The sequence below is a fragment of the Miniopterus natalensis genome, chromosome 4, assembly GCF_054644295.1.
Source record: "Miniopterus natalensis isolate mMinNat1 chromosome 4, mMinNat1.hap1, whole genome shotgun sequence".
Taxonomy (NCBI): Eukaryota; Metazoa; Chordata; class Mammalia; order Chiroptera; family Miniopteridae; genus Miniopterus; species Miniopterus natalensis.
The window spans coordinates 22,584,437-22,601,405 of NC_142084.1; the positions used below are offsets into that span (position 1 = coordinate 22,584,437).

General features: G+C 43.1%; 2 protein-coding genes across 2 annotated transcripts in view; one reads left to right on the top strand and one right to left on the bottom strand.

The window, feature by feature from the left end:
- The window catches only part of KIF3A (kinesin family member 3A), a 49,845-nt gene extending 46,921 nt beyond the window's left edge, over positions 1 to 2,924 (top strand). Inside the window, 1 exon segment of the mRNA XM_016197118.2 lies at positions 2 to 2,924. Within this exon segment, the coding sequence (XP_016052604.2) occupies positions 2 to 23 (22 nt within the window). The 3' untranslated portion in view covers positions 24 to 2,924.
- A 6,076-nt stretch (positions 2,925 to 9,000) lies between these two features.
- IL4 (interleukin 4) lies at positions 9,001 to 16,764 on the bottom strand. The gene is made up of 4 exons (XM_087815895.1): positions 16,630 to 16,764; positions 16,318 to 16,374; positions 11,408 to 11,536; positions 9,001 to 9,096 (listed from the first exon to the last, which is right to left on the bottom strand). The coding sequence occupies exons 1-4, from the start codon at positions 16,762 to 16,764 to the stop codon at positions 9,001 to 9,003; spliced, it is 417 nt and encodes a 138-aa protein (XP_087672021.1).
- Between the last annotated feature and the right edge of the window lie 205 nt (positions 16,765 to 16,969).

The following is a 16,969-nucleotide window of genomic DNA, read 5'->3' on the forward strand; positions in this document are numbered from 1 at the left end:
TAATTGACTCTTTACTTCAGTAAATGTTACAGACTTAAAGTCTCACTAAAAATTAGCGATATCCTCATGCCTGGACACAATACTTAATTAAAACACTGAAGACTTTTGTGTAATTTCAGATAATGGAAGCTGTAAGTCATGGAGTAAGACTGGAATTAGTAATTTGTCTAATAATTTTTAGTCTCTATATAAGTTAATAGAACATATTAAAATTGCACAACTGGTAATTGTTCAAATAGTCATATTACTCTTCATTTTATACTATGCAGGGAAGTTGGGGGAGCAGCTCCTACTATAAAGAGTTGCTGTTAAAATGTATTCGTAAATCTGCTAGTAATTTACTCAACTACTGTATATTTACATAACTGGATATTCAAAATAGAAAAAAAATGTGTGTCCTGTTTTGCGCACAGACAGTAGCAGTTCTAATCGTCCTATATTGTGCTGTTATGTATGAATGTATGGGTTGCATATCTAAGAAATGATTCAGTCCTAATGCCCGCCCGCCCGCCCGGTTTAAACATGTTCTCATTTTTGTGTTACCATTTATTGCATTTGAAGTATTAGATGATCTGTAGAAAATTTATAATTTGACAGTCAATTTTTAGAAGCATAAATGTTTAAAAAAAAAAAGTTGAAAATATGTTTCAACTGGACCTCTCTTGACCTTTTGAGTTCAAGACAAATATACTTTTTTGTTCTGATTTCATGTTCTCTTGAAACATTGAATATATACCTGGTTATAAAAGAGACGCAGTTGCCGAAAATTAAGAAGCTAAATACTGGTCACTAATCTTTGCCCATATGTATATATTTTTTAAAATTCATTTTGAAGTGTGATTAATGGATGCTTTTCTTTGAGTTCTAAATTTTGATGAAAATTGAAAGTCTCCATTTCACAGGAAATACAACTAAAGCAAGAAAAAGAACTTTTAATCCTTTGCTTTTAAAACACTTTGTTTTGTTTTTTTCTTCAGTTTATTAAAAGAAAATATTCTTCCCTGAACTTCTTTCATTGACAAATCCAGTTAGGCCACCTTCCTCTAAAAATAAAAATGATATTTATTTTATAGTAAAATAACTTGTAATAGATAGAATTGTTTTCATTGTTGGCTGCTTACAAAATTTTTATTTTTTATTTTTTTAATGTTATGTTACACCTACACCGCTTAATATATCTTTTGTGAATTTTAAAATAAATTAGTATTAAGTTAACATTATTTTAAGAAGTTTGGTTAAAGGTTGCTTTATAATTACAAAGCCATGTATAGAGTGGGGGTGAGTGAAGGTGGTGTATTTGTGAGGTGGTAGTAGAAATGCGTCATAAATTTAAAGTACATTCCAAAGGTGTGTACTGAATGTCCTGTGTATGGTGCATATTTTCTAGGTAATAAGAATTGCATTTAACTGGCAGCATTTTATTTGTATTATGTAAGATAGAACTTTATAACTTTACTCTGTGAGGCACTGTTTACGTACTGTGAAGACTTGAGGTGAATTTGTGTCTTGTAAGAGCTTTGTGTGAGCAGAGTATCTTGGCAACTGTAGATGCGCATTTAACTCTGTTAGTAATTACTCTAGAGAAATCTTAATTTTACCAATAGGAAGAAAAGTTGAATACTTCTTCTTTTTAAAAGTTCATGTTTCTAGCCTTTAACCATTCAGTTAATAAGAAAGGAATAACTTTACATTAAGCTGTAAAACATCACAGAAAACTTAAGTCAGTATGTTAGATATTTTATTCCACTCCATTGCAGTAATAACAAAAAGAAACCTATAAAAAGTCAAAGCATTAAGAAATTTAAAAAACAGGCTGCTTTAGTAGTTTAAAAAAAAAATTTACATTAGAACTGATTATACCAAATGGACAATAAATTCATCTTATGAAATACTAAAATTAGATATTTGAGATAGGCCCAACTAATCATATGAAAACACGGGACACTGACGTGACAGGGATTCATTTAGCTCCAATCATAGCAGTTTTGTGGTTTTTTCACACTTACTGTGTCTTTGTGCACAAATAAAATATTTTGTAACTTCAGTGTTAATTTCATGTAAGGATATAGATGAACAAACTTGCTCATTATATGAAATAGATTTAAAATGAGTGGCACATATAAATAGGTTTTTGAATGGGTATTTTCTCTTTAATTTAAAAAAGTAATATTTATTTATTAAAAGGAGCCTTGGTAGAATATTTTTTGTTTGTGGTATATTCTTTAATAAATCCTGTAATTATATATACTGATAACTAGGTTATTAAAACATAATAGTAGTCCTCATTTTTGTTTTAGATGTTTGTAAAGTATAAGATTACTCAAAGGACTCAAGGGTGGAGGGTCTGCATCATGTTTATCCTACAAATAGAATCCATTTTATAAGCTGCCATTTATCAAATGGGATTGGGAGGTGATGCCACTTCATCTGTAAGATTTTTTAAAAAATTATGATTATGGCTTTTGGGCTATCTTTTGGTTTTGTTTCTTTTTAGTCTTTAAAAAATGTCTTCCCCCTTATCTCTCAAGGAATGCCCCTCTCTTTCCTATAGGGCTATGAATTAAGGAATTGGTAGTTGTACATTTAAGCACTTCAGAGTCTGCCCAATTTCTTAATATATGCATTTGTTTTCCTTTTTAGTTATTCTTGATTTAAAATACTAGAAGAAAACATAGATCTTCCTAGTGCCTTTGAACTTACACTGTAGGCTGACTAGTTTAAATCATTAATAATTTCAGTAGCATTACTACAATACTGTATACTGGCCTAAATTACAAATTGTACGAGTTTGTTGCATTAATTTCAAAATCCACACTTCTATTGTATTTTATGTATAAATTGTATTTGTTCAAGTTGTACATATTGATATTGTATATATATGTGCAGCATGGTTAAATAAGAAATAAAAATGTTTACATAATGCCTGTAGTAGCGATCTGCTTCTTTACTGAATTGTTTTTGTGTTTATGTCCACCCTGATATTAATAGGCAGTTTTTTTTGTGCTTGGCATGTTCGTTTCATGCGGTTAAGAGAGGACTGCTATAATTTCACACCCAGAAACTTATACTGGTGTGGGTCTTTAACAGAAACTGGGAGAGAGATTTTTATTTTTTAAAATATGTTTTTATTGATTTTTTAATTTAATTTTATTTTTTAAGAGAGAGAGGAAGGGAAAGGGAGAGAGAGATAGAAAACACCAATAAAAGAGAAACATCACATCCATTGGCTGCCTCCTGCACTCCCCCTAGCTGGGGTCAAGCCTACAACCTGGACATGTGCCCTGACTAGGCATCGAACCAGTGACCTCTTGGTGCATGGGGTGATGCTCAGTCCACTGAACCACACCAGCAGGGCTGAGAGAGAGATTTTTAAATGTGATTCTTCTCATTGATAATATTTGTTTTCACCAAAAATATTTCTGTGCAAGTTTTGTTACCCTTTTCATTCTGTGTTTGAGAACAGAAACTTAAATAAGTGTGTATGCAGAATGTATCTCTCTAAAAGGTGAAAGGGGACCTTTCTGAGTGGTAACAATATCACGATCTCTTTCAAAAATTTTTAATGAGATTAAAACATCTCCCAAACAGTAACATTGCTTGGATTATTGTTAATCATGAGTCCTTTTGACAAATACTTACTGATTACCAGGCACCGTGCTAGGGCCTTGAGTTCACAAAGGAGTCCAGAAGTTTTGATTTGTTGGCAAGTTTCAAAGGACTTAAATGTGCTTTTTGCAGAGGCTTGCTCTTCCTTTTCCCGTCTGCTAGCTTATGTAAAACTCCAGCATGTGTGTAGAGCGTGAAGATAAAATTAAAGACCTGCCCTGGCATAAACAGCATGTTGTCCATCCCATCTTCTCATGAAGACCCTCCAGAAATTAAAAAAACCCACAAGTATCAGCCTAAGGGACCACGGGTAGCCTGTGCCTAGGGGAGCAGTGAGCATGGTGCTGAAGCCACAACCTAGGGTGAGCTGGAGGAGCCTTCCAAATACATTTGTTATAACATTATCTGAATGTCACATTCTTAAGCCGTTTCATTTGCAAAGCAAATCAGATACTCAGTTCTCCTTCGGAAGTTGAACAAATGTGTGGGAAAATGATTATGAAGAGGCTACTTCAAAAAGAACCTGTTTCCTCTCAGCATTTATCTTGGGCTTCCTGTGACCCAATCTTCAAGCTACTTTTATCAACGTTATCAGAACATCACTTTGTCTTACCCAGCGCGTTTATGGCTCTGACTAAAGAATATGACAGATCAGACATCCTTCCACACCTGCTCCCCTCCCCCATCCCTTTTTTGAGGGCTGGGGAAATTTTAGTGTTTAATCAAAGGCTTTATTTCTCCAATTGTACAAAGGAATTTAACTGGGACTTTACAGCTGACTACAATATGTCTCAGAGTTGATACCAATCTTAGCAAGAGGATATTGCCTAACCCAACGTAAAAGTACCAGCATCATTGCAGAAATACTGTGCTGACCTTGATTTCTACTCCATCATGGGTTATGCCACTCAGTCATCAGGCATCGTGTGGATTTACTGTGTACCTACCCTGCGCTGAGCAGAGGCCCTGGCAAAGCTCACAGGCTCCCTCGGGAGGGAGAGGTGGCCGTGTAGATGGAGAAGGGCAGCGCAGCGTGAGGGCTGTAGCCGAGGGCGACCGTGAGCTGCCAGGCGTGGCTTTCTTCCCCAGCAGCTAACACGGTGCCCATCACACATCTACCTGACCAGTGGTCAGAAAAGTCTGCTTCTCCTCAGGGAACTGCTGCAGGAGGTGTGACCCAGTCTAACACGTGGGGAGAGGCATTCCAGGCAGCAGGATGTGGTCTGGATCCCGATGCCATGTGCCTCGGTGGTATGTTTGAAGTCAGGCATAAGGGGTGGGGACATCTGAGTCTGAACAGGAAAGAGATAGGCCAGGCTCCTACTGTTGAGTTTTCCGTAAGCAGCGGGAAGCCACGGAAGGATTTTAAGTAGGTCACTCACGTTTGTGTTTTAAAGAAGCTGTCACTGGGAAGATGGTGAAGGATGAGATGGGCCCCTGGGAGAGCAGATGACGTTGCACCAAGTCCCAGAGACCGAACTGGTCGTGAGCCAGAGGAACCAAACGCTCTCCCCTCAGCTGGGGCTCTCGCACCCATGGCTGGTACCTGGACTGATGAAACATCTGTATCTTCTCTTTGCTCACATTGCCTAGCGGGTACCCAGGTGTGCAGTCGGCGTACAGAACATCAACACATGCTAGTGTTTGCTTCAACGCTGGCTATTGGAAACAGGAAAGGAACAGACCGCTTAGAGACTGAAAGTTGAACTGGGAAGAAGTGGGCAGGAAGGATGGATTGGAAGAGAAACACTTTAGAGAGCTGAAGAGAGAAGGTCTAAGTGTATGGGGCAGAGACTGGGTCAGGAAATGCTAGGCATGGCAGGAATAGGAGACTTCCACCTGGGAATGGGAGCCCTAATGAGCGGACAGATTGAACCGAGGAATCAGCCCGAGGCTAGAGTCAGCGCCTGGCCCGGTCTCTGGGGAAGCTGGTCAGAACGAGAGGCTCCCCGTGCATGCCCATAGCCGGCCGAGCCGTGCTCCCTGAGAAACCTGTGCGCTGCACTCTGTCCCCAGAGTCCTCAGTCTCAGAGGATTTGGGCACCTTGAGAGGCCGACCGACATGAATGTGGAGGAAGGTGGGGAAAAACGGCCAGGTTACAGGATGGGAACACCGATCAGCAGCAGCAGGAGAGCCCCTGACGCATTTTCATTGGAGGCCAGCATTTCTAACTGTGGCCCAGAAATGTTTCAATAAAAGACAGCTATAGATTTGAGTGAAACGTGGTTTTTTCCTTTTTTCCCCTTGCATGGGTCAGGATTTATTTGTTTTAAATTACAGTTCACGTTCAGTATTATTTTCTGTTAGTATCAGGTGTACAGCATAGTGGTGAGACAATCATATATTTTACAAAGTGTTCCCTCCAATATTTCTAGGCCCTACCTGGCACCATGCACGGTTACCGCAATATTATTGACTATGTTCCCTATGCTGTACTTTACATCCCCATGGCTGTTTTGTAACTACCAAATTGTACTTCTTAATCCCTTCGCCTTTTTCACCCAGTCCCCCAGTCACCTCCCCTCTGTCAACCATCAGTCTGTTCTCTGTATCTATAAGTCTGTTTCAATTTTGTTTTGTTCATTTATTTTGTTCTTTAGATCCCACGTATAAGTAAGATGGAAATGTTTTTTTCCCATTTATTTATTCAATAAATATTTATTACCTACTAATGCCAGTTAGAGATATAATATATTCACAGGTAAAAGGTAGAGGTAGCTGATAGCAGGGAGGGAGGGGTTCGGCCTTCGTTGTCAATGTCGCCCATTCCGTGCGCAGGCCTGGGCCGTGGCTAAGTTTCCTAAATGAATGTGCTTAGAAGACAAGCATCCCGACTTTCACTTAATCCTGAAGCTTCTTCACTCATTCTTTTGATGCGCGTCTTCAGTTCATGTTGTCCCACTCCCTTGGTAAACTCGGGGGCTTACTGTTGCGTGTTTTCAGTCCAGAGCCCCAGCATCACCTGTCAGGAAGTCAGTAGAGAGTTAGTCGCCTCATAACCATTGAAGCTTATTTTAGGATCCTGCCTGGAGCCTGCATATGTCCTTTCTATGGCCCATTCTAAATACTTCTTCCCGACAGCCTTTCTTTTACCATCCTGGCTTCATACACAAACTGTAACCCACAACTCATATCCTGTGGCAGACTACAGCTCATATTAGCCATTGGATGCAAATGAGTCTCAATCAGAGAAGAAAGGAAACAAATTTTCAATGCGGCCTTAGAAGGCTCCATGACTCTTAGTTACTTGTTGCCCTTGGCATGCTGGTATTTTATGTGGGCAGGGTGAAACTGGCTGTGGTCAGGGTGAGACTTTAAGCTTTTGATTTGTTCCCTTATTTTGAAAGGGTTAAAAAGATGTTGCATGTTTTGGTATAATTTTAGTACTAGTATTAATTTTTGTCACGTGTAAGTGAGGGTGAAAAAAGCGCTCATTCACGGCTCCTGGGCCCATATTCTTGCAGGGGCCACGTCTTCAAAAGGCAGGTTTCAATGACTTGACACTTGTTCTCTTCCCCTTTAATTTTTTTGAAAATAACAGCTTTATTGAGATATAACTCACACTATAAAATTCACCCTTTTAAAGTGTACAATTCAGTGCTTTTTAGTATAGTTACAGAGTTGTACAACCATCACCACTATCTAATATCAGAACATTTTATTACTCCCCAAAGAAACCCTATGTCCATTAGCAGTCATTTCTGCACCCCCTGCGGCCAATATTCTTTTTGCCTCCATGGATTTGCCTCTTCTGGACATTTCATATAAATGGGATCATACTATATGTAACCTTTTGTGCCTGGCTTCTTCCATGTAGCATAATGTTTCCAAGGTTTATCCATATTGTAGTAGGTTATTGGTGTTTCATTTTTTTAATCATCAAATAATATTTTGTGGTATGGATATGCCACATTTTGTCTATCCATTCATTGGTTGATTGGCAGTTGGGTTGTTTCTGCTTTTTTGCTGTTATGAGTAATTCTGCTATGAACATTTGTGTAGAGCTTTTTGTGTGGACACGTTTTCAGTTCTCTTGGATATACACCCAGGATTGGAATTGTGGGGTACTGTGGTAATTATGTTTAGCCTTTTGAGGAGCTGCTGTAGTTTCCCAAAGTGCCTGTACCATTTTCCAATCACACCAACAATGTCTGAGAATTCCAGTTTTTCTACATCTTTGTCAACATTTGTGATCATCTGTCTTTTTAATTTTAGTTTTTTAATTTTTAAAAACATTTTATCATTTGTGTGCATGGCCACACACAGATTTAAAATGGAAAGCCAACAGCCTCCTTATGTTGCTTTCACCCCTCCTTATGAAAGTCCCGTTCCCAGCAACCCTCCTTCCCTTTTTGTTTTTAATTTTTCTGGTGGCTACCATCATAATATCAAAAATCTCTTGATTCCCTCACTCTTGGTTTTTTCTACTTTTTATTATAAAAACTTTCAAACGTGTGTAAAAGTGGAATAGTACAATCAACCCCTGTGTACCCACCCCCAGCTACCACAATCAACTCATGACCACTCTTACCAACTATTTTTTGATTTATCAACTTTAGATATTGTGTGTTGATTTCCCTATTGGAAAGTGAGGGTTTGCCTCATTAATTTACCCCTTCCAAATGTTTTATAGTAAATTATTCTTAGATCTTTTATTACCTTTGCAATTTTGAATAAATACTTAAATCTCTTGCTCTCATTCCATCAACCTTAGACAGTATTGCTTAATGGGCCCTCTTGCTGAGTGAGCTGGGGATATTAGGTCCCCACCTCTCCTTCTTTCTCTCTGCTTTTACCTCTCAACCATTTTTAGCTAAGCCTTTAATATTGTCAGGTTGGTAGCATTTACAGTCTGTTCTGTAATCATAATTCTTCTGTGCTTTGTTTGTTGGTTCTAAGACTTGAGAATCAAGAGAATTTACGTTATTAGGACTTTAAATTTGATTCACTGCAGAGCCCTGTAGTGTGTGCTAGAATTACTTTTTTCCCTATAGTCTCAATATAACAACCCTGTGTCAATGAGCGAAACGTGTTCTAAGCACCCAGTGGACACCTTTTCCATTCAGAATTATTTGGTAGTCAGCAGGACCTACAGACCCGCTCTGCAAGCTCGCTCTCATCACTTACGTCTTATGTGGGCTTGTATTCTTTAATCATTTTGTGCATTATTCCCCAGCTAGAGAGAGGAAAGCAATCTTTCCTTTTTGACTTCCATACTAGTTTCTCAGTAAATGAACTTGGTTTCCCCAAATGTTGTCAAGTAAGGCGCCAGTGCTAGGAAAGTGAAATCATGCTGTCAGATTCTACATATACTTTATTTTATGATGAGTTATAAATATATAAATATTTTTAAAATAAAGCTATTAAAAACCCATAAATTAAAATATTCAGCTTCAACTCTTTGAGTATTTCTCTTGCATGACCCTCCTTAACCTTTCCAAGAAGTCTTTCAGGGTGCTCTTCTTGTCTTCGTGCACGGGACAGGAGGTCTACAAAAGAAATGTTTCGTTAGCTTGCATTGCTAAATATTTGAGTCTTGCTGTCCTGCCTGTCTGCTCCGGTCAAGCCTTCTCTGGCACTTACCACCTGAACAATGATCTAATCAGGGCGTCCAGTCTAGCTTGACCGGGAGTGTGGCTCCGCCACTGGGCCTGCAGGGCTTGCCTGTTTCCAGTGCGTGCTGCTTACGCTCCTGGGAATGGATACTGCGCCATCACTAGGGCTGTGCCTTTGGGGGTGCCACAGTGCCTGGAGGGGTGTGTCACACACACAGCTAGGTGCTGCTCAGGGCATAACGTGAAGGTGGGGGCTGAGACCTGTGCACTGCTGTCCAGGCCTTCTGTGGGGCTGCCTGGGCTGCTGAGGGAGCTTCAGTCCATTTGCCCTCCTGCCCAGTAAGCAGCTACCACAGCTTGGCAGCACGGCGGGTGGAAAGGATTCCAGGTACCTGCCGCCAGGCCACTGCTTCAGTTTGGATCTCAGCTCTACCAGTTTATTAATTGCATTGCTTAGGACAAACATTTCCTTTCTAAAACGCTTCGGTTTCCTCTTTTGTAAAATGCAAACAGTAGTGCCAGTTTTATAAGATGATTAAGAGGATTGAAAGAGAATAAGTGTGATGTCAGCCCCCTATTCCGTTACCTTGTCTTCTAGATGAATGTACCCACTTCCTCCACTTGGTATTAGATGACATCCACGCTTGGCTCTCCCTCTTTCCTACACTGTCAGTTCTCCCCTGTCACTGGATGACTCGCATCGGTACCTTAACATGCTGAACATACAGCCCACCTTCAGAGAACTTCCCTCACTCCACACCTGCCCTTCAGCTGTTGGTCCATTTCTCCCCAACCTTGTAGCAAAACACCTCAAAGGAGTTTTCTGTGCCCCTTGCTCTTACTTTTCTCCCCTCCCTGCCCGTCTTTCACGGGACTCACTCAGTCAGCCTCTCATTCTCGAACCTCCCTTTACATCAGCATCACTGATGCCCCTGTCATGCCACATCTGACGGCCATCCCTGTCTTTGTCTTACTGGACCTTCCAGTACATCTGACACTCTGGATGACTCCCTCCTTCTTAAAAGTTTCCTCACTTGCCGTCTGGGGCGCCACACACCCCTCCATTTCCTGCTACCTCACTGCTGCTCCTGTCTCTTGCTGGACCCCCACTACCTGATCTCTGTATGTTAGTGCCTCTGGGCTCCGAACTTGGATCTCTTCCTTTCTCTATGCCATTCAGACCTGTGGCTTTACATAACATCTTTCTGAGGACTCTCCATTTTATATTACAAGTTCTGACCTCTCCCCTAAGCTTCAGACTTTTCCAGCAGTCTCCTCAATACCTGTCTCCATTTGGCTATCCAGTAGGTGCCTCAAACTTACTATGTAGAAAGTTGAGCTCCTGCACTTCTGCTCAACCTTTAGCCCTGCTCTGCCCCAGTCTTGCAGATCTGCAAACACCAACCATCCCCCAAGGGGCACAGGCCAGGAACCAAGAGGCCACCATGTACTCGTTCCTTCACACCCCTCACAGTGGATCTGTCAACAAGTCCTTGTGGCTCTGTTTTTAGTTATATCCCAAATCTAACAACCTCTACTGCTCCCACCCCTTTGAAACCACCATCACCTTCAGCCTGGGTTGCTGCAGAAGCTCCAACGGGCCATCTTGCTTCTACACTTACCCCTGTTCAGTCTATTTACCACACAGTAGCCAGAGTGACCTTTTAAATCACAAAAATCAAATCGTAGTCTCTGCCCTGCTCAAAACCCTGTGGGTATTTCCCACCATACTTGGGGCAGAATCCAAAGGCCCAGTGTGATCTGATCTGCTAAAAGCCCCCTGCTCACTCTGGTCCAGGCACACTGGCCTTCCTACTGCTCTCTGAACACATGACGCTCATTTCTACCCGAGGGCCTTTGCACAGCTGTCCCCTCTGCCAGGAATGTTCTTTCCCTAGTTGGGTAGGAAGCCTGCTCCCTCACATGATTTAAATATCTCTTCAGATGATGTCACCAACTACTAATCAGCCCTCTTCCTCATCTCCCTTGTGTTCTTTATTCCCTCTCCCTGCTGGACATCGCAGGACACGTTAGTCTGCTTTTCTGTCTCCCCCACTAGACCATGCTGTGAGAGCAGGAGCCCTGCCTTCTTCTCTCTAGTACTCTATCCCCAGTGCCTAGAAGAGTGCCTGGCACTCAGAGAGCCTCAATAAATACTTGCTGAATGAATGAGTGGGTTAGTTAAGACGGCCACTCATAAGGGTGCTGTCTGTCGGCAGCCACGCTGTTGGCAGATGCAGTTTACCTTGTTGGCCATGCTGCTGAGGTTCTTGTCCAGTTTTCTCAGGGATGATTTTGTCGAGCATTTGTGGTGTCTGTAGACTTGCCGAAGCACCACTGCAGCCCTGCAGAAGGTTTCCTTCTCAGTTGTGTTCTAGAAAGAGAAATGCCAGAGAGTCGTACACTAGCTCTGTTTTGAACAAGGGAGAGAGACTTTTCCTTCTGGTTTCTTTTTTCCAGGAAGACACATGGAGAAGGTAAGTTAGCTCAACCATGGATCAGGTATTCAAGGATTCCTGCTGTGTGTACGGAGGCTGCTTGCCATAGCCATAAACCTCTGCAAACAGCCTCTCTAGTTATCTGCAAATCCAGCAGCCTTTTCCTCAGAAACTCCCACTTTCCTTTTCCTTGCAGAGTTTTGCTGAAAGGGTACCTGAATAAAGTCACTCAGCTAAGTAAATGACAGAGTGGGGATTTGAATGCAGACCCATCTGTCTAGAACCTAGGCCTGTTTCTCTACACAAGCTGTTCTTTCTGTGGAAGGTGCCTACCTGAGCTCACAGTCAGATTGTGCCCTCTCAGTCCTGTCAGGTTGGAGAACCCAGGTCTCCCTGGAAGTCCTGCATACTTGTAGAATAACTGGATGCCCATCCTTTGGCCTGGACGGTGCTGCTTTGGGCCACACTGTCCATTTAGCTGTCCCCAGGGGAAACAGCAGTTTATGTAGAAACTCGGGGTCCAGGTAAGGAGATAAGACATTTCCCCACAGCTAGGTGAGGGTCAGGATCAGGGTGAGGCACCCCAGGAGTCTGGCCTTGGATAGGGCTCCTGTCCGGGCTTTTGACCTTGAATGTTCATGGGCAGAACCTCCTTGGAACGTGGGAGCTCTGACGTGGGTCTGGCCACATGCCTCTTCCTGGGGACGTTTGGGCCTTAGAAGAGGGAATGTACAGGCAGGGAAACAGCTCTTGTTGGGAACCTGGAAGAGGGGTTGTGTCTTAGCCTGAATCATGCCTGGTGTGTCCTCTCGCTTCCCCTGAAAAATGAGGTCACAGATCGTGGGGAGTGGTCTTAGCCTGGGTCGGATCCAGCTCAGATGAAGCTGTCTCTGTCCTCCGCCAGGGTGCCCTCCAGTCCCTTGCCACTCAAAGTGCGGTTCGTGGGGCAGCAGCACAGGCATCCCCGGGCGCTTGTTAGAAACTGACTCTCAGACCCCACCCCGGCCCGCTGACTTCCACATGCGCATGCCCAGCGTCTCCAGGGGAGTTTCATAGGGGAGCACTGTCCGAGCAGCTTTGTAAGTTCTTACAGTTCCATATTTTTTTCTAACTATCAAGGTACTGTAAGTTTACTATAAAAATAATATATATTCAACAAAAATGAATTCACTCATTGTCCTGCCAGCTAGGGATAACTACTGTTACTATTTTGGTAAATATCTTCCCAAATTTTTAAAAATACTTTTTTCAAAACAGGGACCAACTATTGGTACTGCTTTGTGACCTTTTTACACGTAACATATAGTACAGGCATTTTCTTTAGTCGTTCAAAAGTATTTGGAACATGGGATTGAGTTGCTCTGTAGGATCTCTTGGCATATTTGTACCGTAACTGACCAATCTCCTATTATTGCAGTTTTTTGCTTTTGTAAGTAAATGCGGCAGTGAGTCCTCTGTGCAAATCTTTGCGTTCATCTCTTATTTAGACTAAATTCTAGAGCACCAGAATCCCAGACTACAAAAGCTTCCCCTTTCCCCTGTGGGAGGTGCTGGCCCACGGGCAGGACCTGTAGAAGGGCATACACGTGATGACCTTGTGAGAGCCCTCCTGGGCCCCGATTCTAGGTGGAACTTTAAGAGCAGCACCAGTATCTCTGGGCTCAGCCAAGAAACCTCCCATCAAGCACCACGCCTCTGGGGCCCTCCTTGGATGAGCAGAGGCAGTGCGGCCGGCGGGGGAGCGCGTACTCCCTGTGGATGCAGAGGGGGCGCCCCTTCGTGGCTGTAGAGAGACCAGTGAGGCTCAAGGGGCCCGAGGAGAAGAGCCCCTCTGCTGACTTTTCCATCAAAACCTAATGAGACTTTGGAGAAACTCTGGTTTGGAGCCTAGAAATTAAATTGCCTCTTAGTTTTGCATATATGGCCATATAATATAGGAAAAAACCCTTTAAAGATATTTGTCAAAGGACTTCCTAAAGGTAACTAGGATAAATAGGAATTGGAGAGTTTGAATCAAGTGGGAAAACGTCAAAAAGAACCTCATTGTAAAGGCTGTTTCAGCTCCGTTGGTATCACAGCACCAGGAAGACACCCCGTGCTGCCTGCTTTGAGCTGCTTGTCCAGCTTCACTGCGACAGCCCAGAGGACCTTGCCATTCAGAGCTGCTCAGGAAAAGAGACTGAAAGGGGAGGCTCAGGCGCAGGCCAGAGGAAGCCCTGTCCTGGGAGAGGCGGAGTGCCACCTGGGAGATTTCTCCTGTGGCAGCGACTCTTATAGTTCTAACTTGGTTCTTGACTAGCTTTGTTCAGGGCCATAAAAAGTCAGTCCTGTTTGTGTCATATCCATTATCTCCGCTTCTGTTCAAATTTTGTGCACCAGCGCTGTGTATAAGAAAACCCTTTACTTTCACTTAAAAAAAACCTTGAGGACTGACATAGAGCTTTCTGAGAAATTAGGAACTTTAGCTCTCTTTGGTAGGAAATACCTCCAACTAATGGTCCACCCAAGAAATCCCTCCTAGGCCAGCAGCTTGCTCTCTTTGCACTTCGCGCTTCCTCAGACCCCCTTAATTTCATAGCCACCCGGGCAGGCGTTGCCTGTGGAGACCAGGATTTAGATGAGCACATTGTTTCCAGCAACTACCCGGAGAAGGATGTTACCCAACTTGAGATACAGGAATTTTTGATTCCCTAAAGAAAAAAAATTAATACACTGGATTTTGGAAAGATGTTCCTCTTCGGGGCACACAAAAATAACTTCCCCTCCTGCATACTACCTTTGTGGGTTTTGAAAAGAACAACTTTTCCTTGTTCTGAAATATCCTCATAGATAAATAATCAACATTGAGTCTTTGAGGAAAGGAAAAGTGAGGTGGTTAATCCAGGAGGAAAAGAAGCAGGTCAGGGGAAGGCATTTGAAGTAGGGGGGAGTGAAGGAAGGCAGCGGAGACTTGTTTTAGGAGATGTCTGCCAGTGCGGTGAGGGAGGTGAGGGAGAACCAATTGCAGAGGAGGCCAAGAATGGGAGGAAAGCAGCATGGCCAGGCCTGCACCTCAGCGGGGTGAGGGGTGGCGAGGTCTTCTAAAGACAGCCCAGAGTGGGGTCGCCCCCTTCCCTGGACTTGGAGGGTTTGATCGTTTCCAACCACTGGCCCCTCCCTCTTAGAGTTATTGCTTCTCTACAACCAGGGTTTTCTTTCATCAAGCATTGTATCATCTTACAAGAGCACTTTCTACTAACTCAAGAACTGTACTCCAACCAACTTTCAAAATCACTTTCATTTCTTCAGATGTGGAAACTGAGGCACAAAGAGGTGTGGAGACTTGCCAAAGGCCACACAGCTAGTTAGTAACAGAACCAGGCCTAAAACCACAGCTGTCTCGCTGTCAGGCCCTCTGCACTTCCTTCGGGGCCCTGCCCTTGGCTTTGGCAGAGCGCGCTCAGCAGTGCAGCTGCCCTCTGGGGAGCCAGGGCACAATGCAGCGGACTCTTGGCTATTTTATATACATACATATAAATGTATATTAAGTATTAATATATCATATTAACATATATAATTTTACATGTGTATAAAATCTCCAAGTCCTTCCAACCTACTGATAGGCAGAGTCTGATACATTCTGAAGGACAAAATTATATAATCTACATTTCATATTGTACATTTATATAACACTATATTACAATATTATGTATTACTATATGTCAGATTCCTGGGATAATCTTTAATGGGATGAGGTATCTAGATACAGGCCCAAAGAACAGTTTTCCTCACGAAGTAGGACGGGCCTGCTTTATGACCTAGGTGCTGGGCTGTGGCCCTGCCCAGCCCACAGGGCTTCCCTCCTGGCCAAGCAACCCCCCTGGTGCATGAGGAAAGCAGGTGGTTAGGAGACCACTGGTAAATCGAAGCTTTGGGTTTTTCATTCTCAGTCGTGTGTTTCCATGAAAACAGGAACTGATCTGCACAAAGCTATTGATATGTGTGTAGTCATGTGTTTGTCAGAGAAAATGCACTATCAGCTGTCAAATCTATCTCCTCCCACAGCAGATGGAGGGGCGGGGGTGATGCGCACAGGAGGTGGAAAGGTGAGATGCCCAAGCAGCCGGAAGCAGGGATGAGTTGGACCCCATCCGGCAGGATGGTTCCGGACCAGGCTGGAGGGGAGCTGGCGGGGCAGAGCAAGCCGAGGGTCTCCGGACAGCCCTCCCGGAGCTGGCGGGCTGCTAGATGACCAGGCTGCGAAAGAGGAGGGGCTCTGGCAATACCTTCTCTCTTGCCATAGGAAGTCTCTTAGACAAAATGAAAGCTCCCTCGACCTGTAATCTCAATATCTGTTTTCGTGAGAGTATTTGTTTTTTCGGAAACGTATGAGCCAGAAAATTCTCTCCAACAAGCATTTATTGAGTGCCTCCTATATTCCAGGCACTAGGCCAGGGCTGGGTAAATCCTAAAGAGCTTTTCCTTGACCAGGATTTGAATTAGGGTTACAAAATCCAAGCTTTCTATTACACATCTTCTAAATCAAGTGTAACCAGAAACACCAAAACATGATTTGAGAGTAAAGATCAGAATTCTCATTCTTCGAAAACATTTAACTCATAGTTAATTTGGGCCTGTTCGCTTTCTGTTAGAAATGTTTCTTGTTCAAACACTTGTGGATGACTCCCCTTTCCCAAGTTACCCATCTGCCAAGCAGACCACCCCAGACAGTTCTTACCTTCGGGGCAGCCAAGACGTCCGCTACAGTCAGCTCCATGCACAATGAATCCTTGGCCTAGGCGGGAACGAGAGAGCAAGAGACAGTTACCTCCAACTAAGCGGAGAATCCTTCCCAAGCAGCTCTCACTCCCTCAAACTGACAAAACTTCCTATAATCCCTCGGGGAAAAAAAAGCACCAGGGGAGACATCTCCCATCACCATCCACCAACTACCAACTTCTCTAGAAGCTGTTATGTTCTTCTCATAGTCTAAGAAATACCCGCAGCATCACCACACTTTTGGAGAGATGGTGCCAGATAGTTCACTCACCTTTTTCGCTGTGAGGATGTTCAGCGTTTTGATGATCTCTTCTAAGGTGATGTTGTACTTGCGTCCATGGATGAAGTTGCTGGTACATGCTAGTAAGCAGACCAGAGCTGGAATCAGCTGGGAGGTGAGACCCATTAATAGCTCTCTATTTGTAACGACACTGTGTGACAATTAGTTTACCAGGAGAAGCTACCAATGCAATTCTGACAATGATATCTCTATATATAGAGTTAAAATTGCTGAAACCGAGGGAAAATGAGTTTACATTGGAAATTTTCATTACCCCAGGTTGGGGCCAATCAGCGCGCCTCTTCCAGGAGAAACGTATGCCTCACAGAAA

Bases quoted from the DNA above. Each gene is read 5' to 3' on its own strand.
- IL4 (XM_087815895.1), bottom strand. From the start codon at position 16,764: ATGGGTCTCACCTCCCAGCTGATTCCAGCTCTGGTCTGCTTACTAGCA. The intron at 16,375-16,629 runs GTGAGTGAACTA...GTTCCCGCCTAG, and splicing joins ACATCCTCACAGCGAAAAAG to GCCAAGGATTCATTGTGCAT. The intron at 9,097-11,407 runs GTAAACTGCATC...TTTCTTTTGTAG, and splicing joins TCAGCAGCATGGCCAACAAG to ACCTCCTGTCCCGTGCACGA.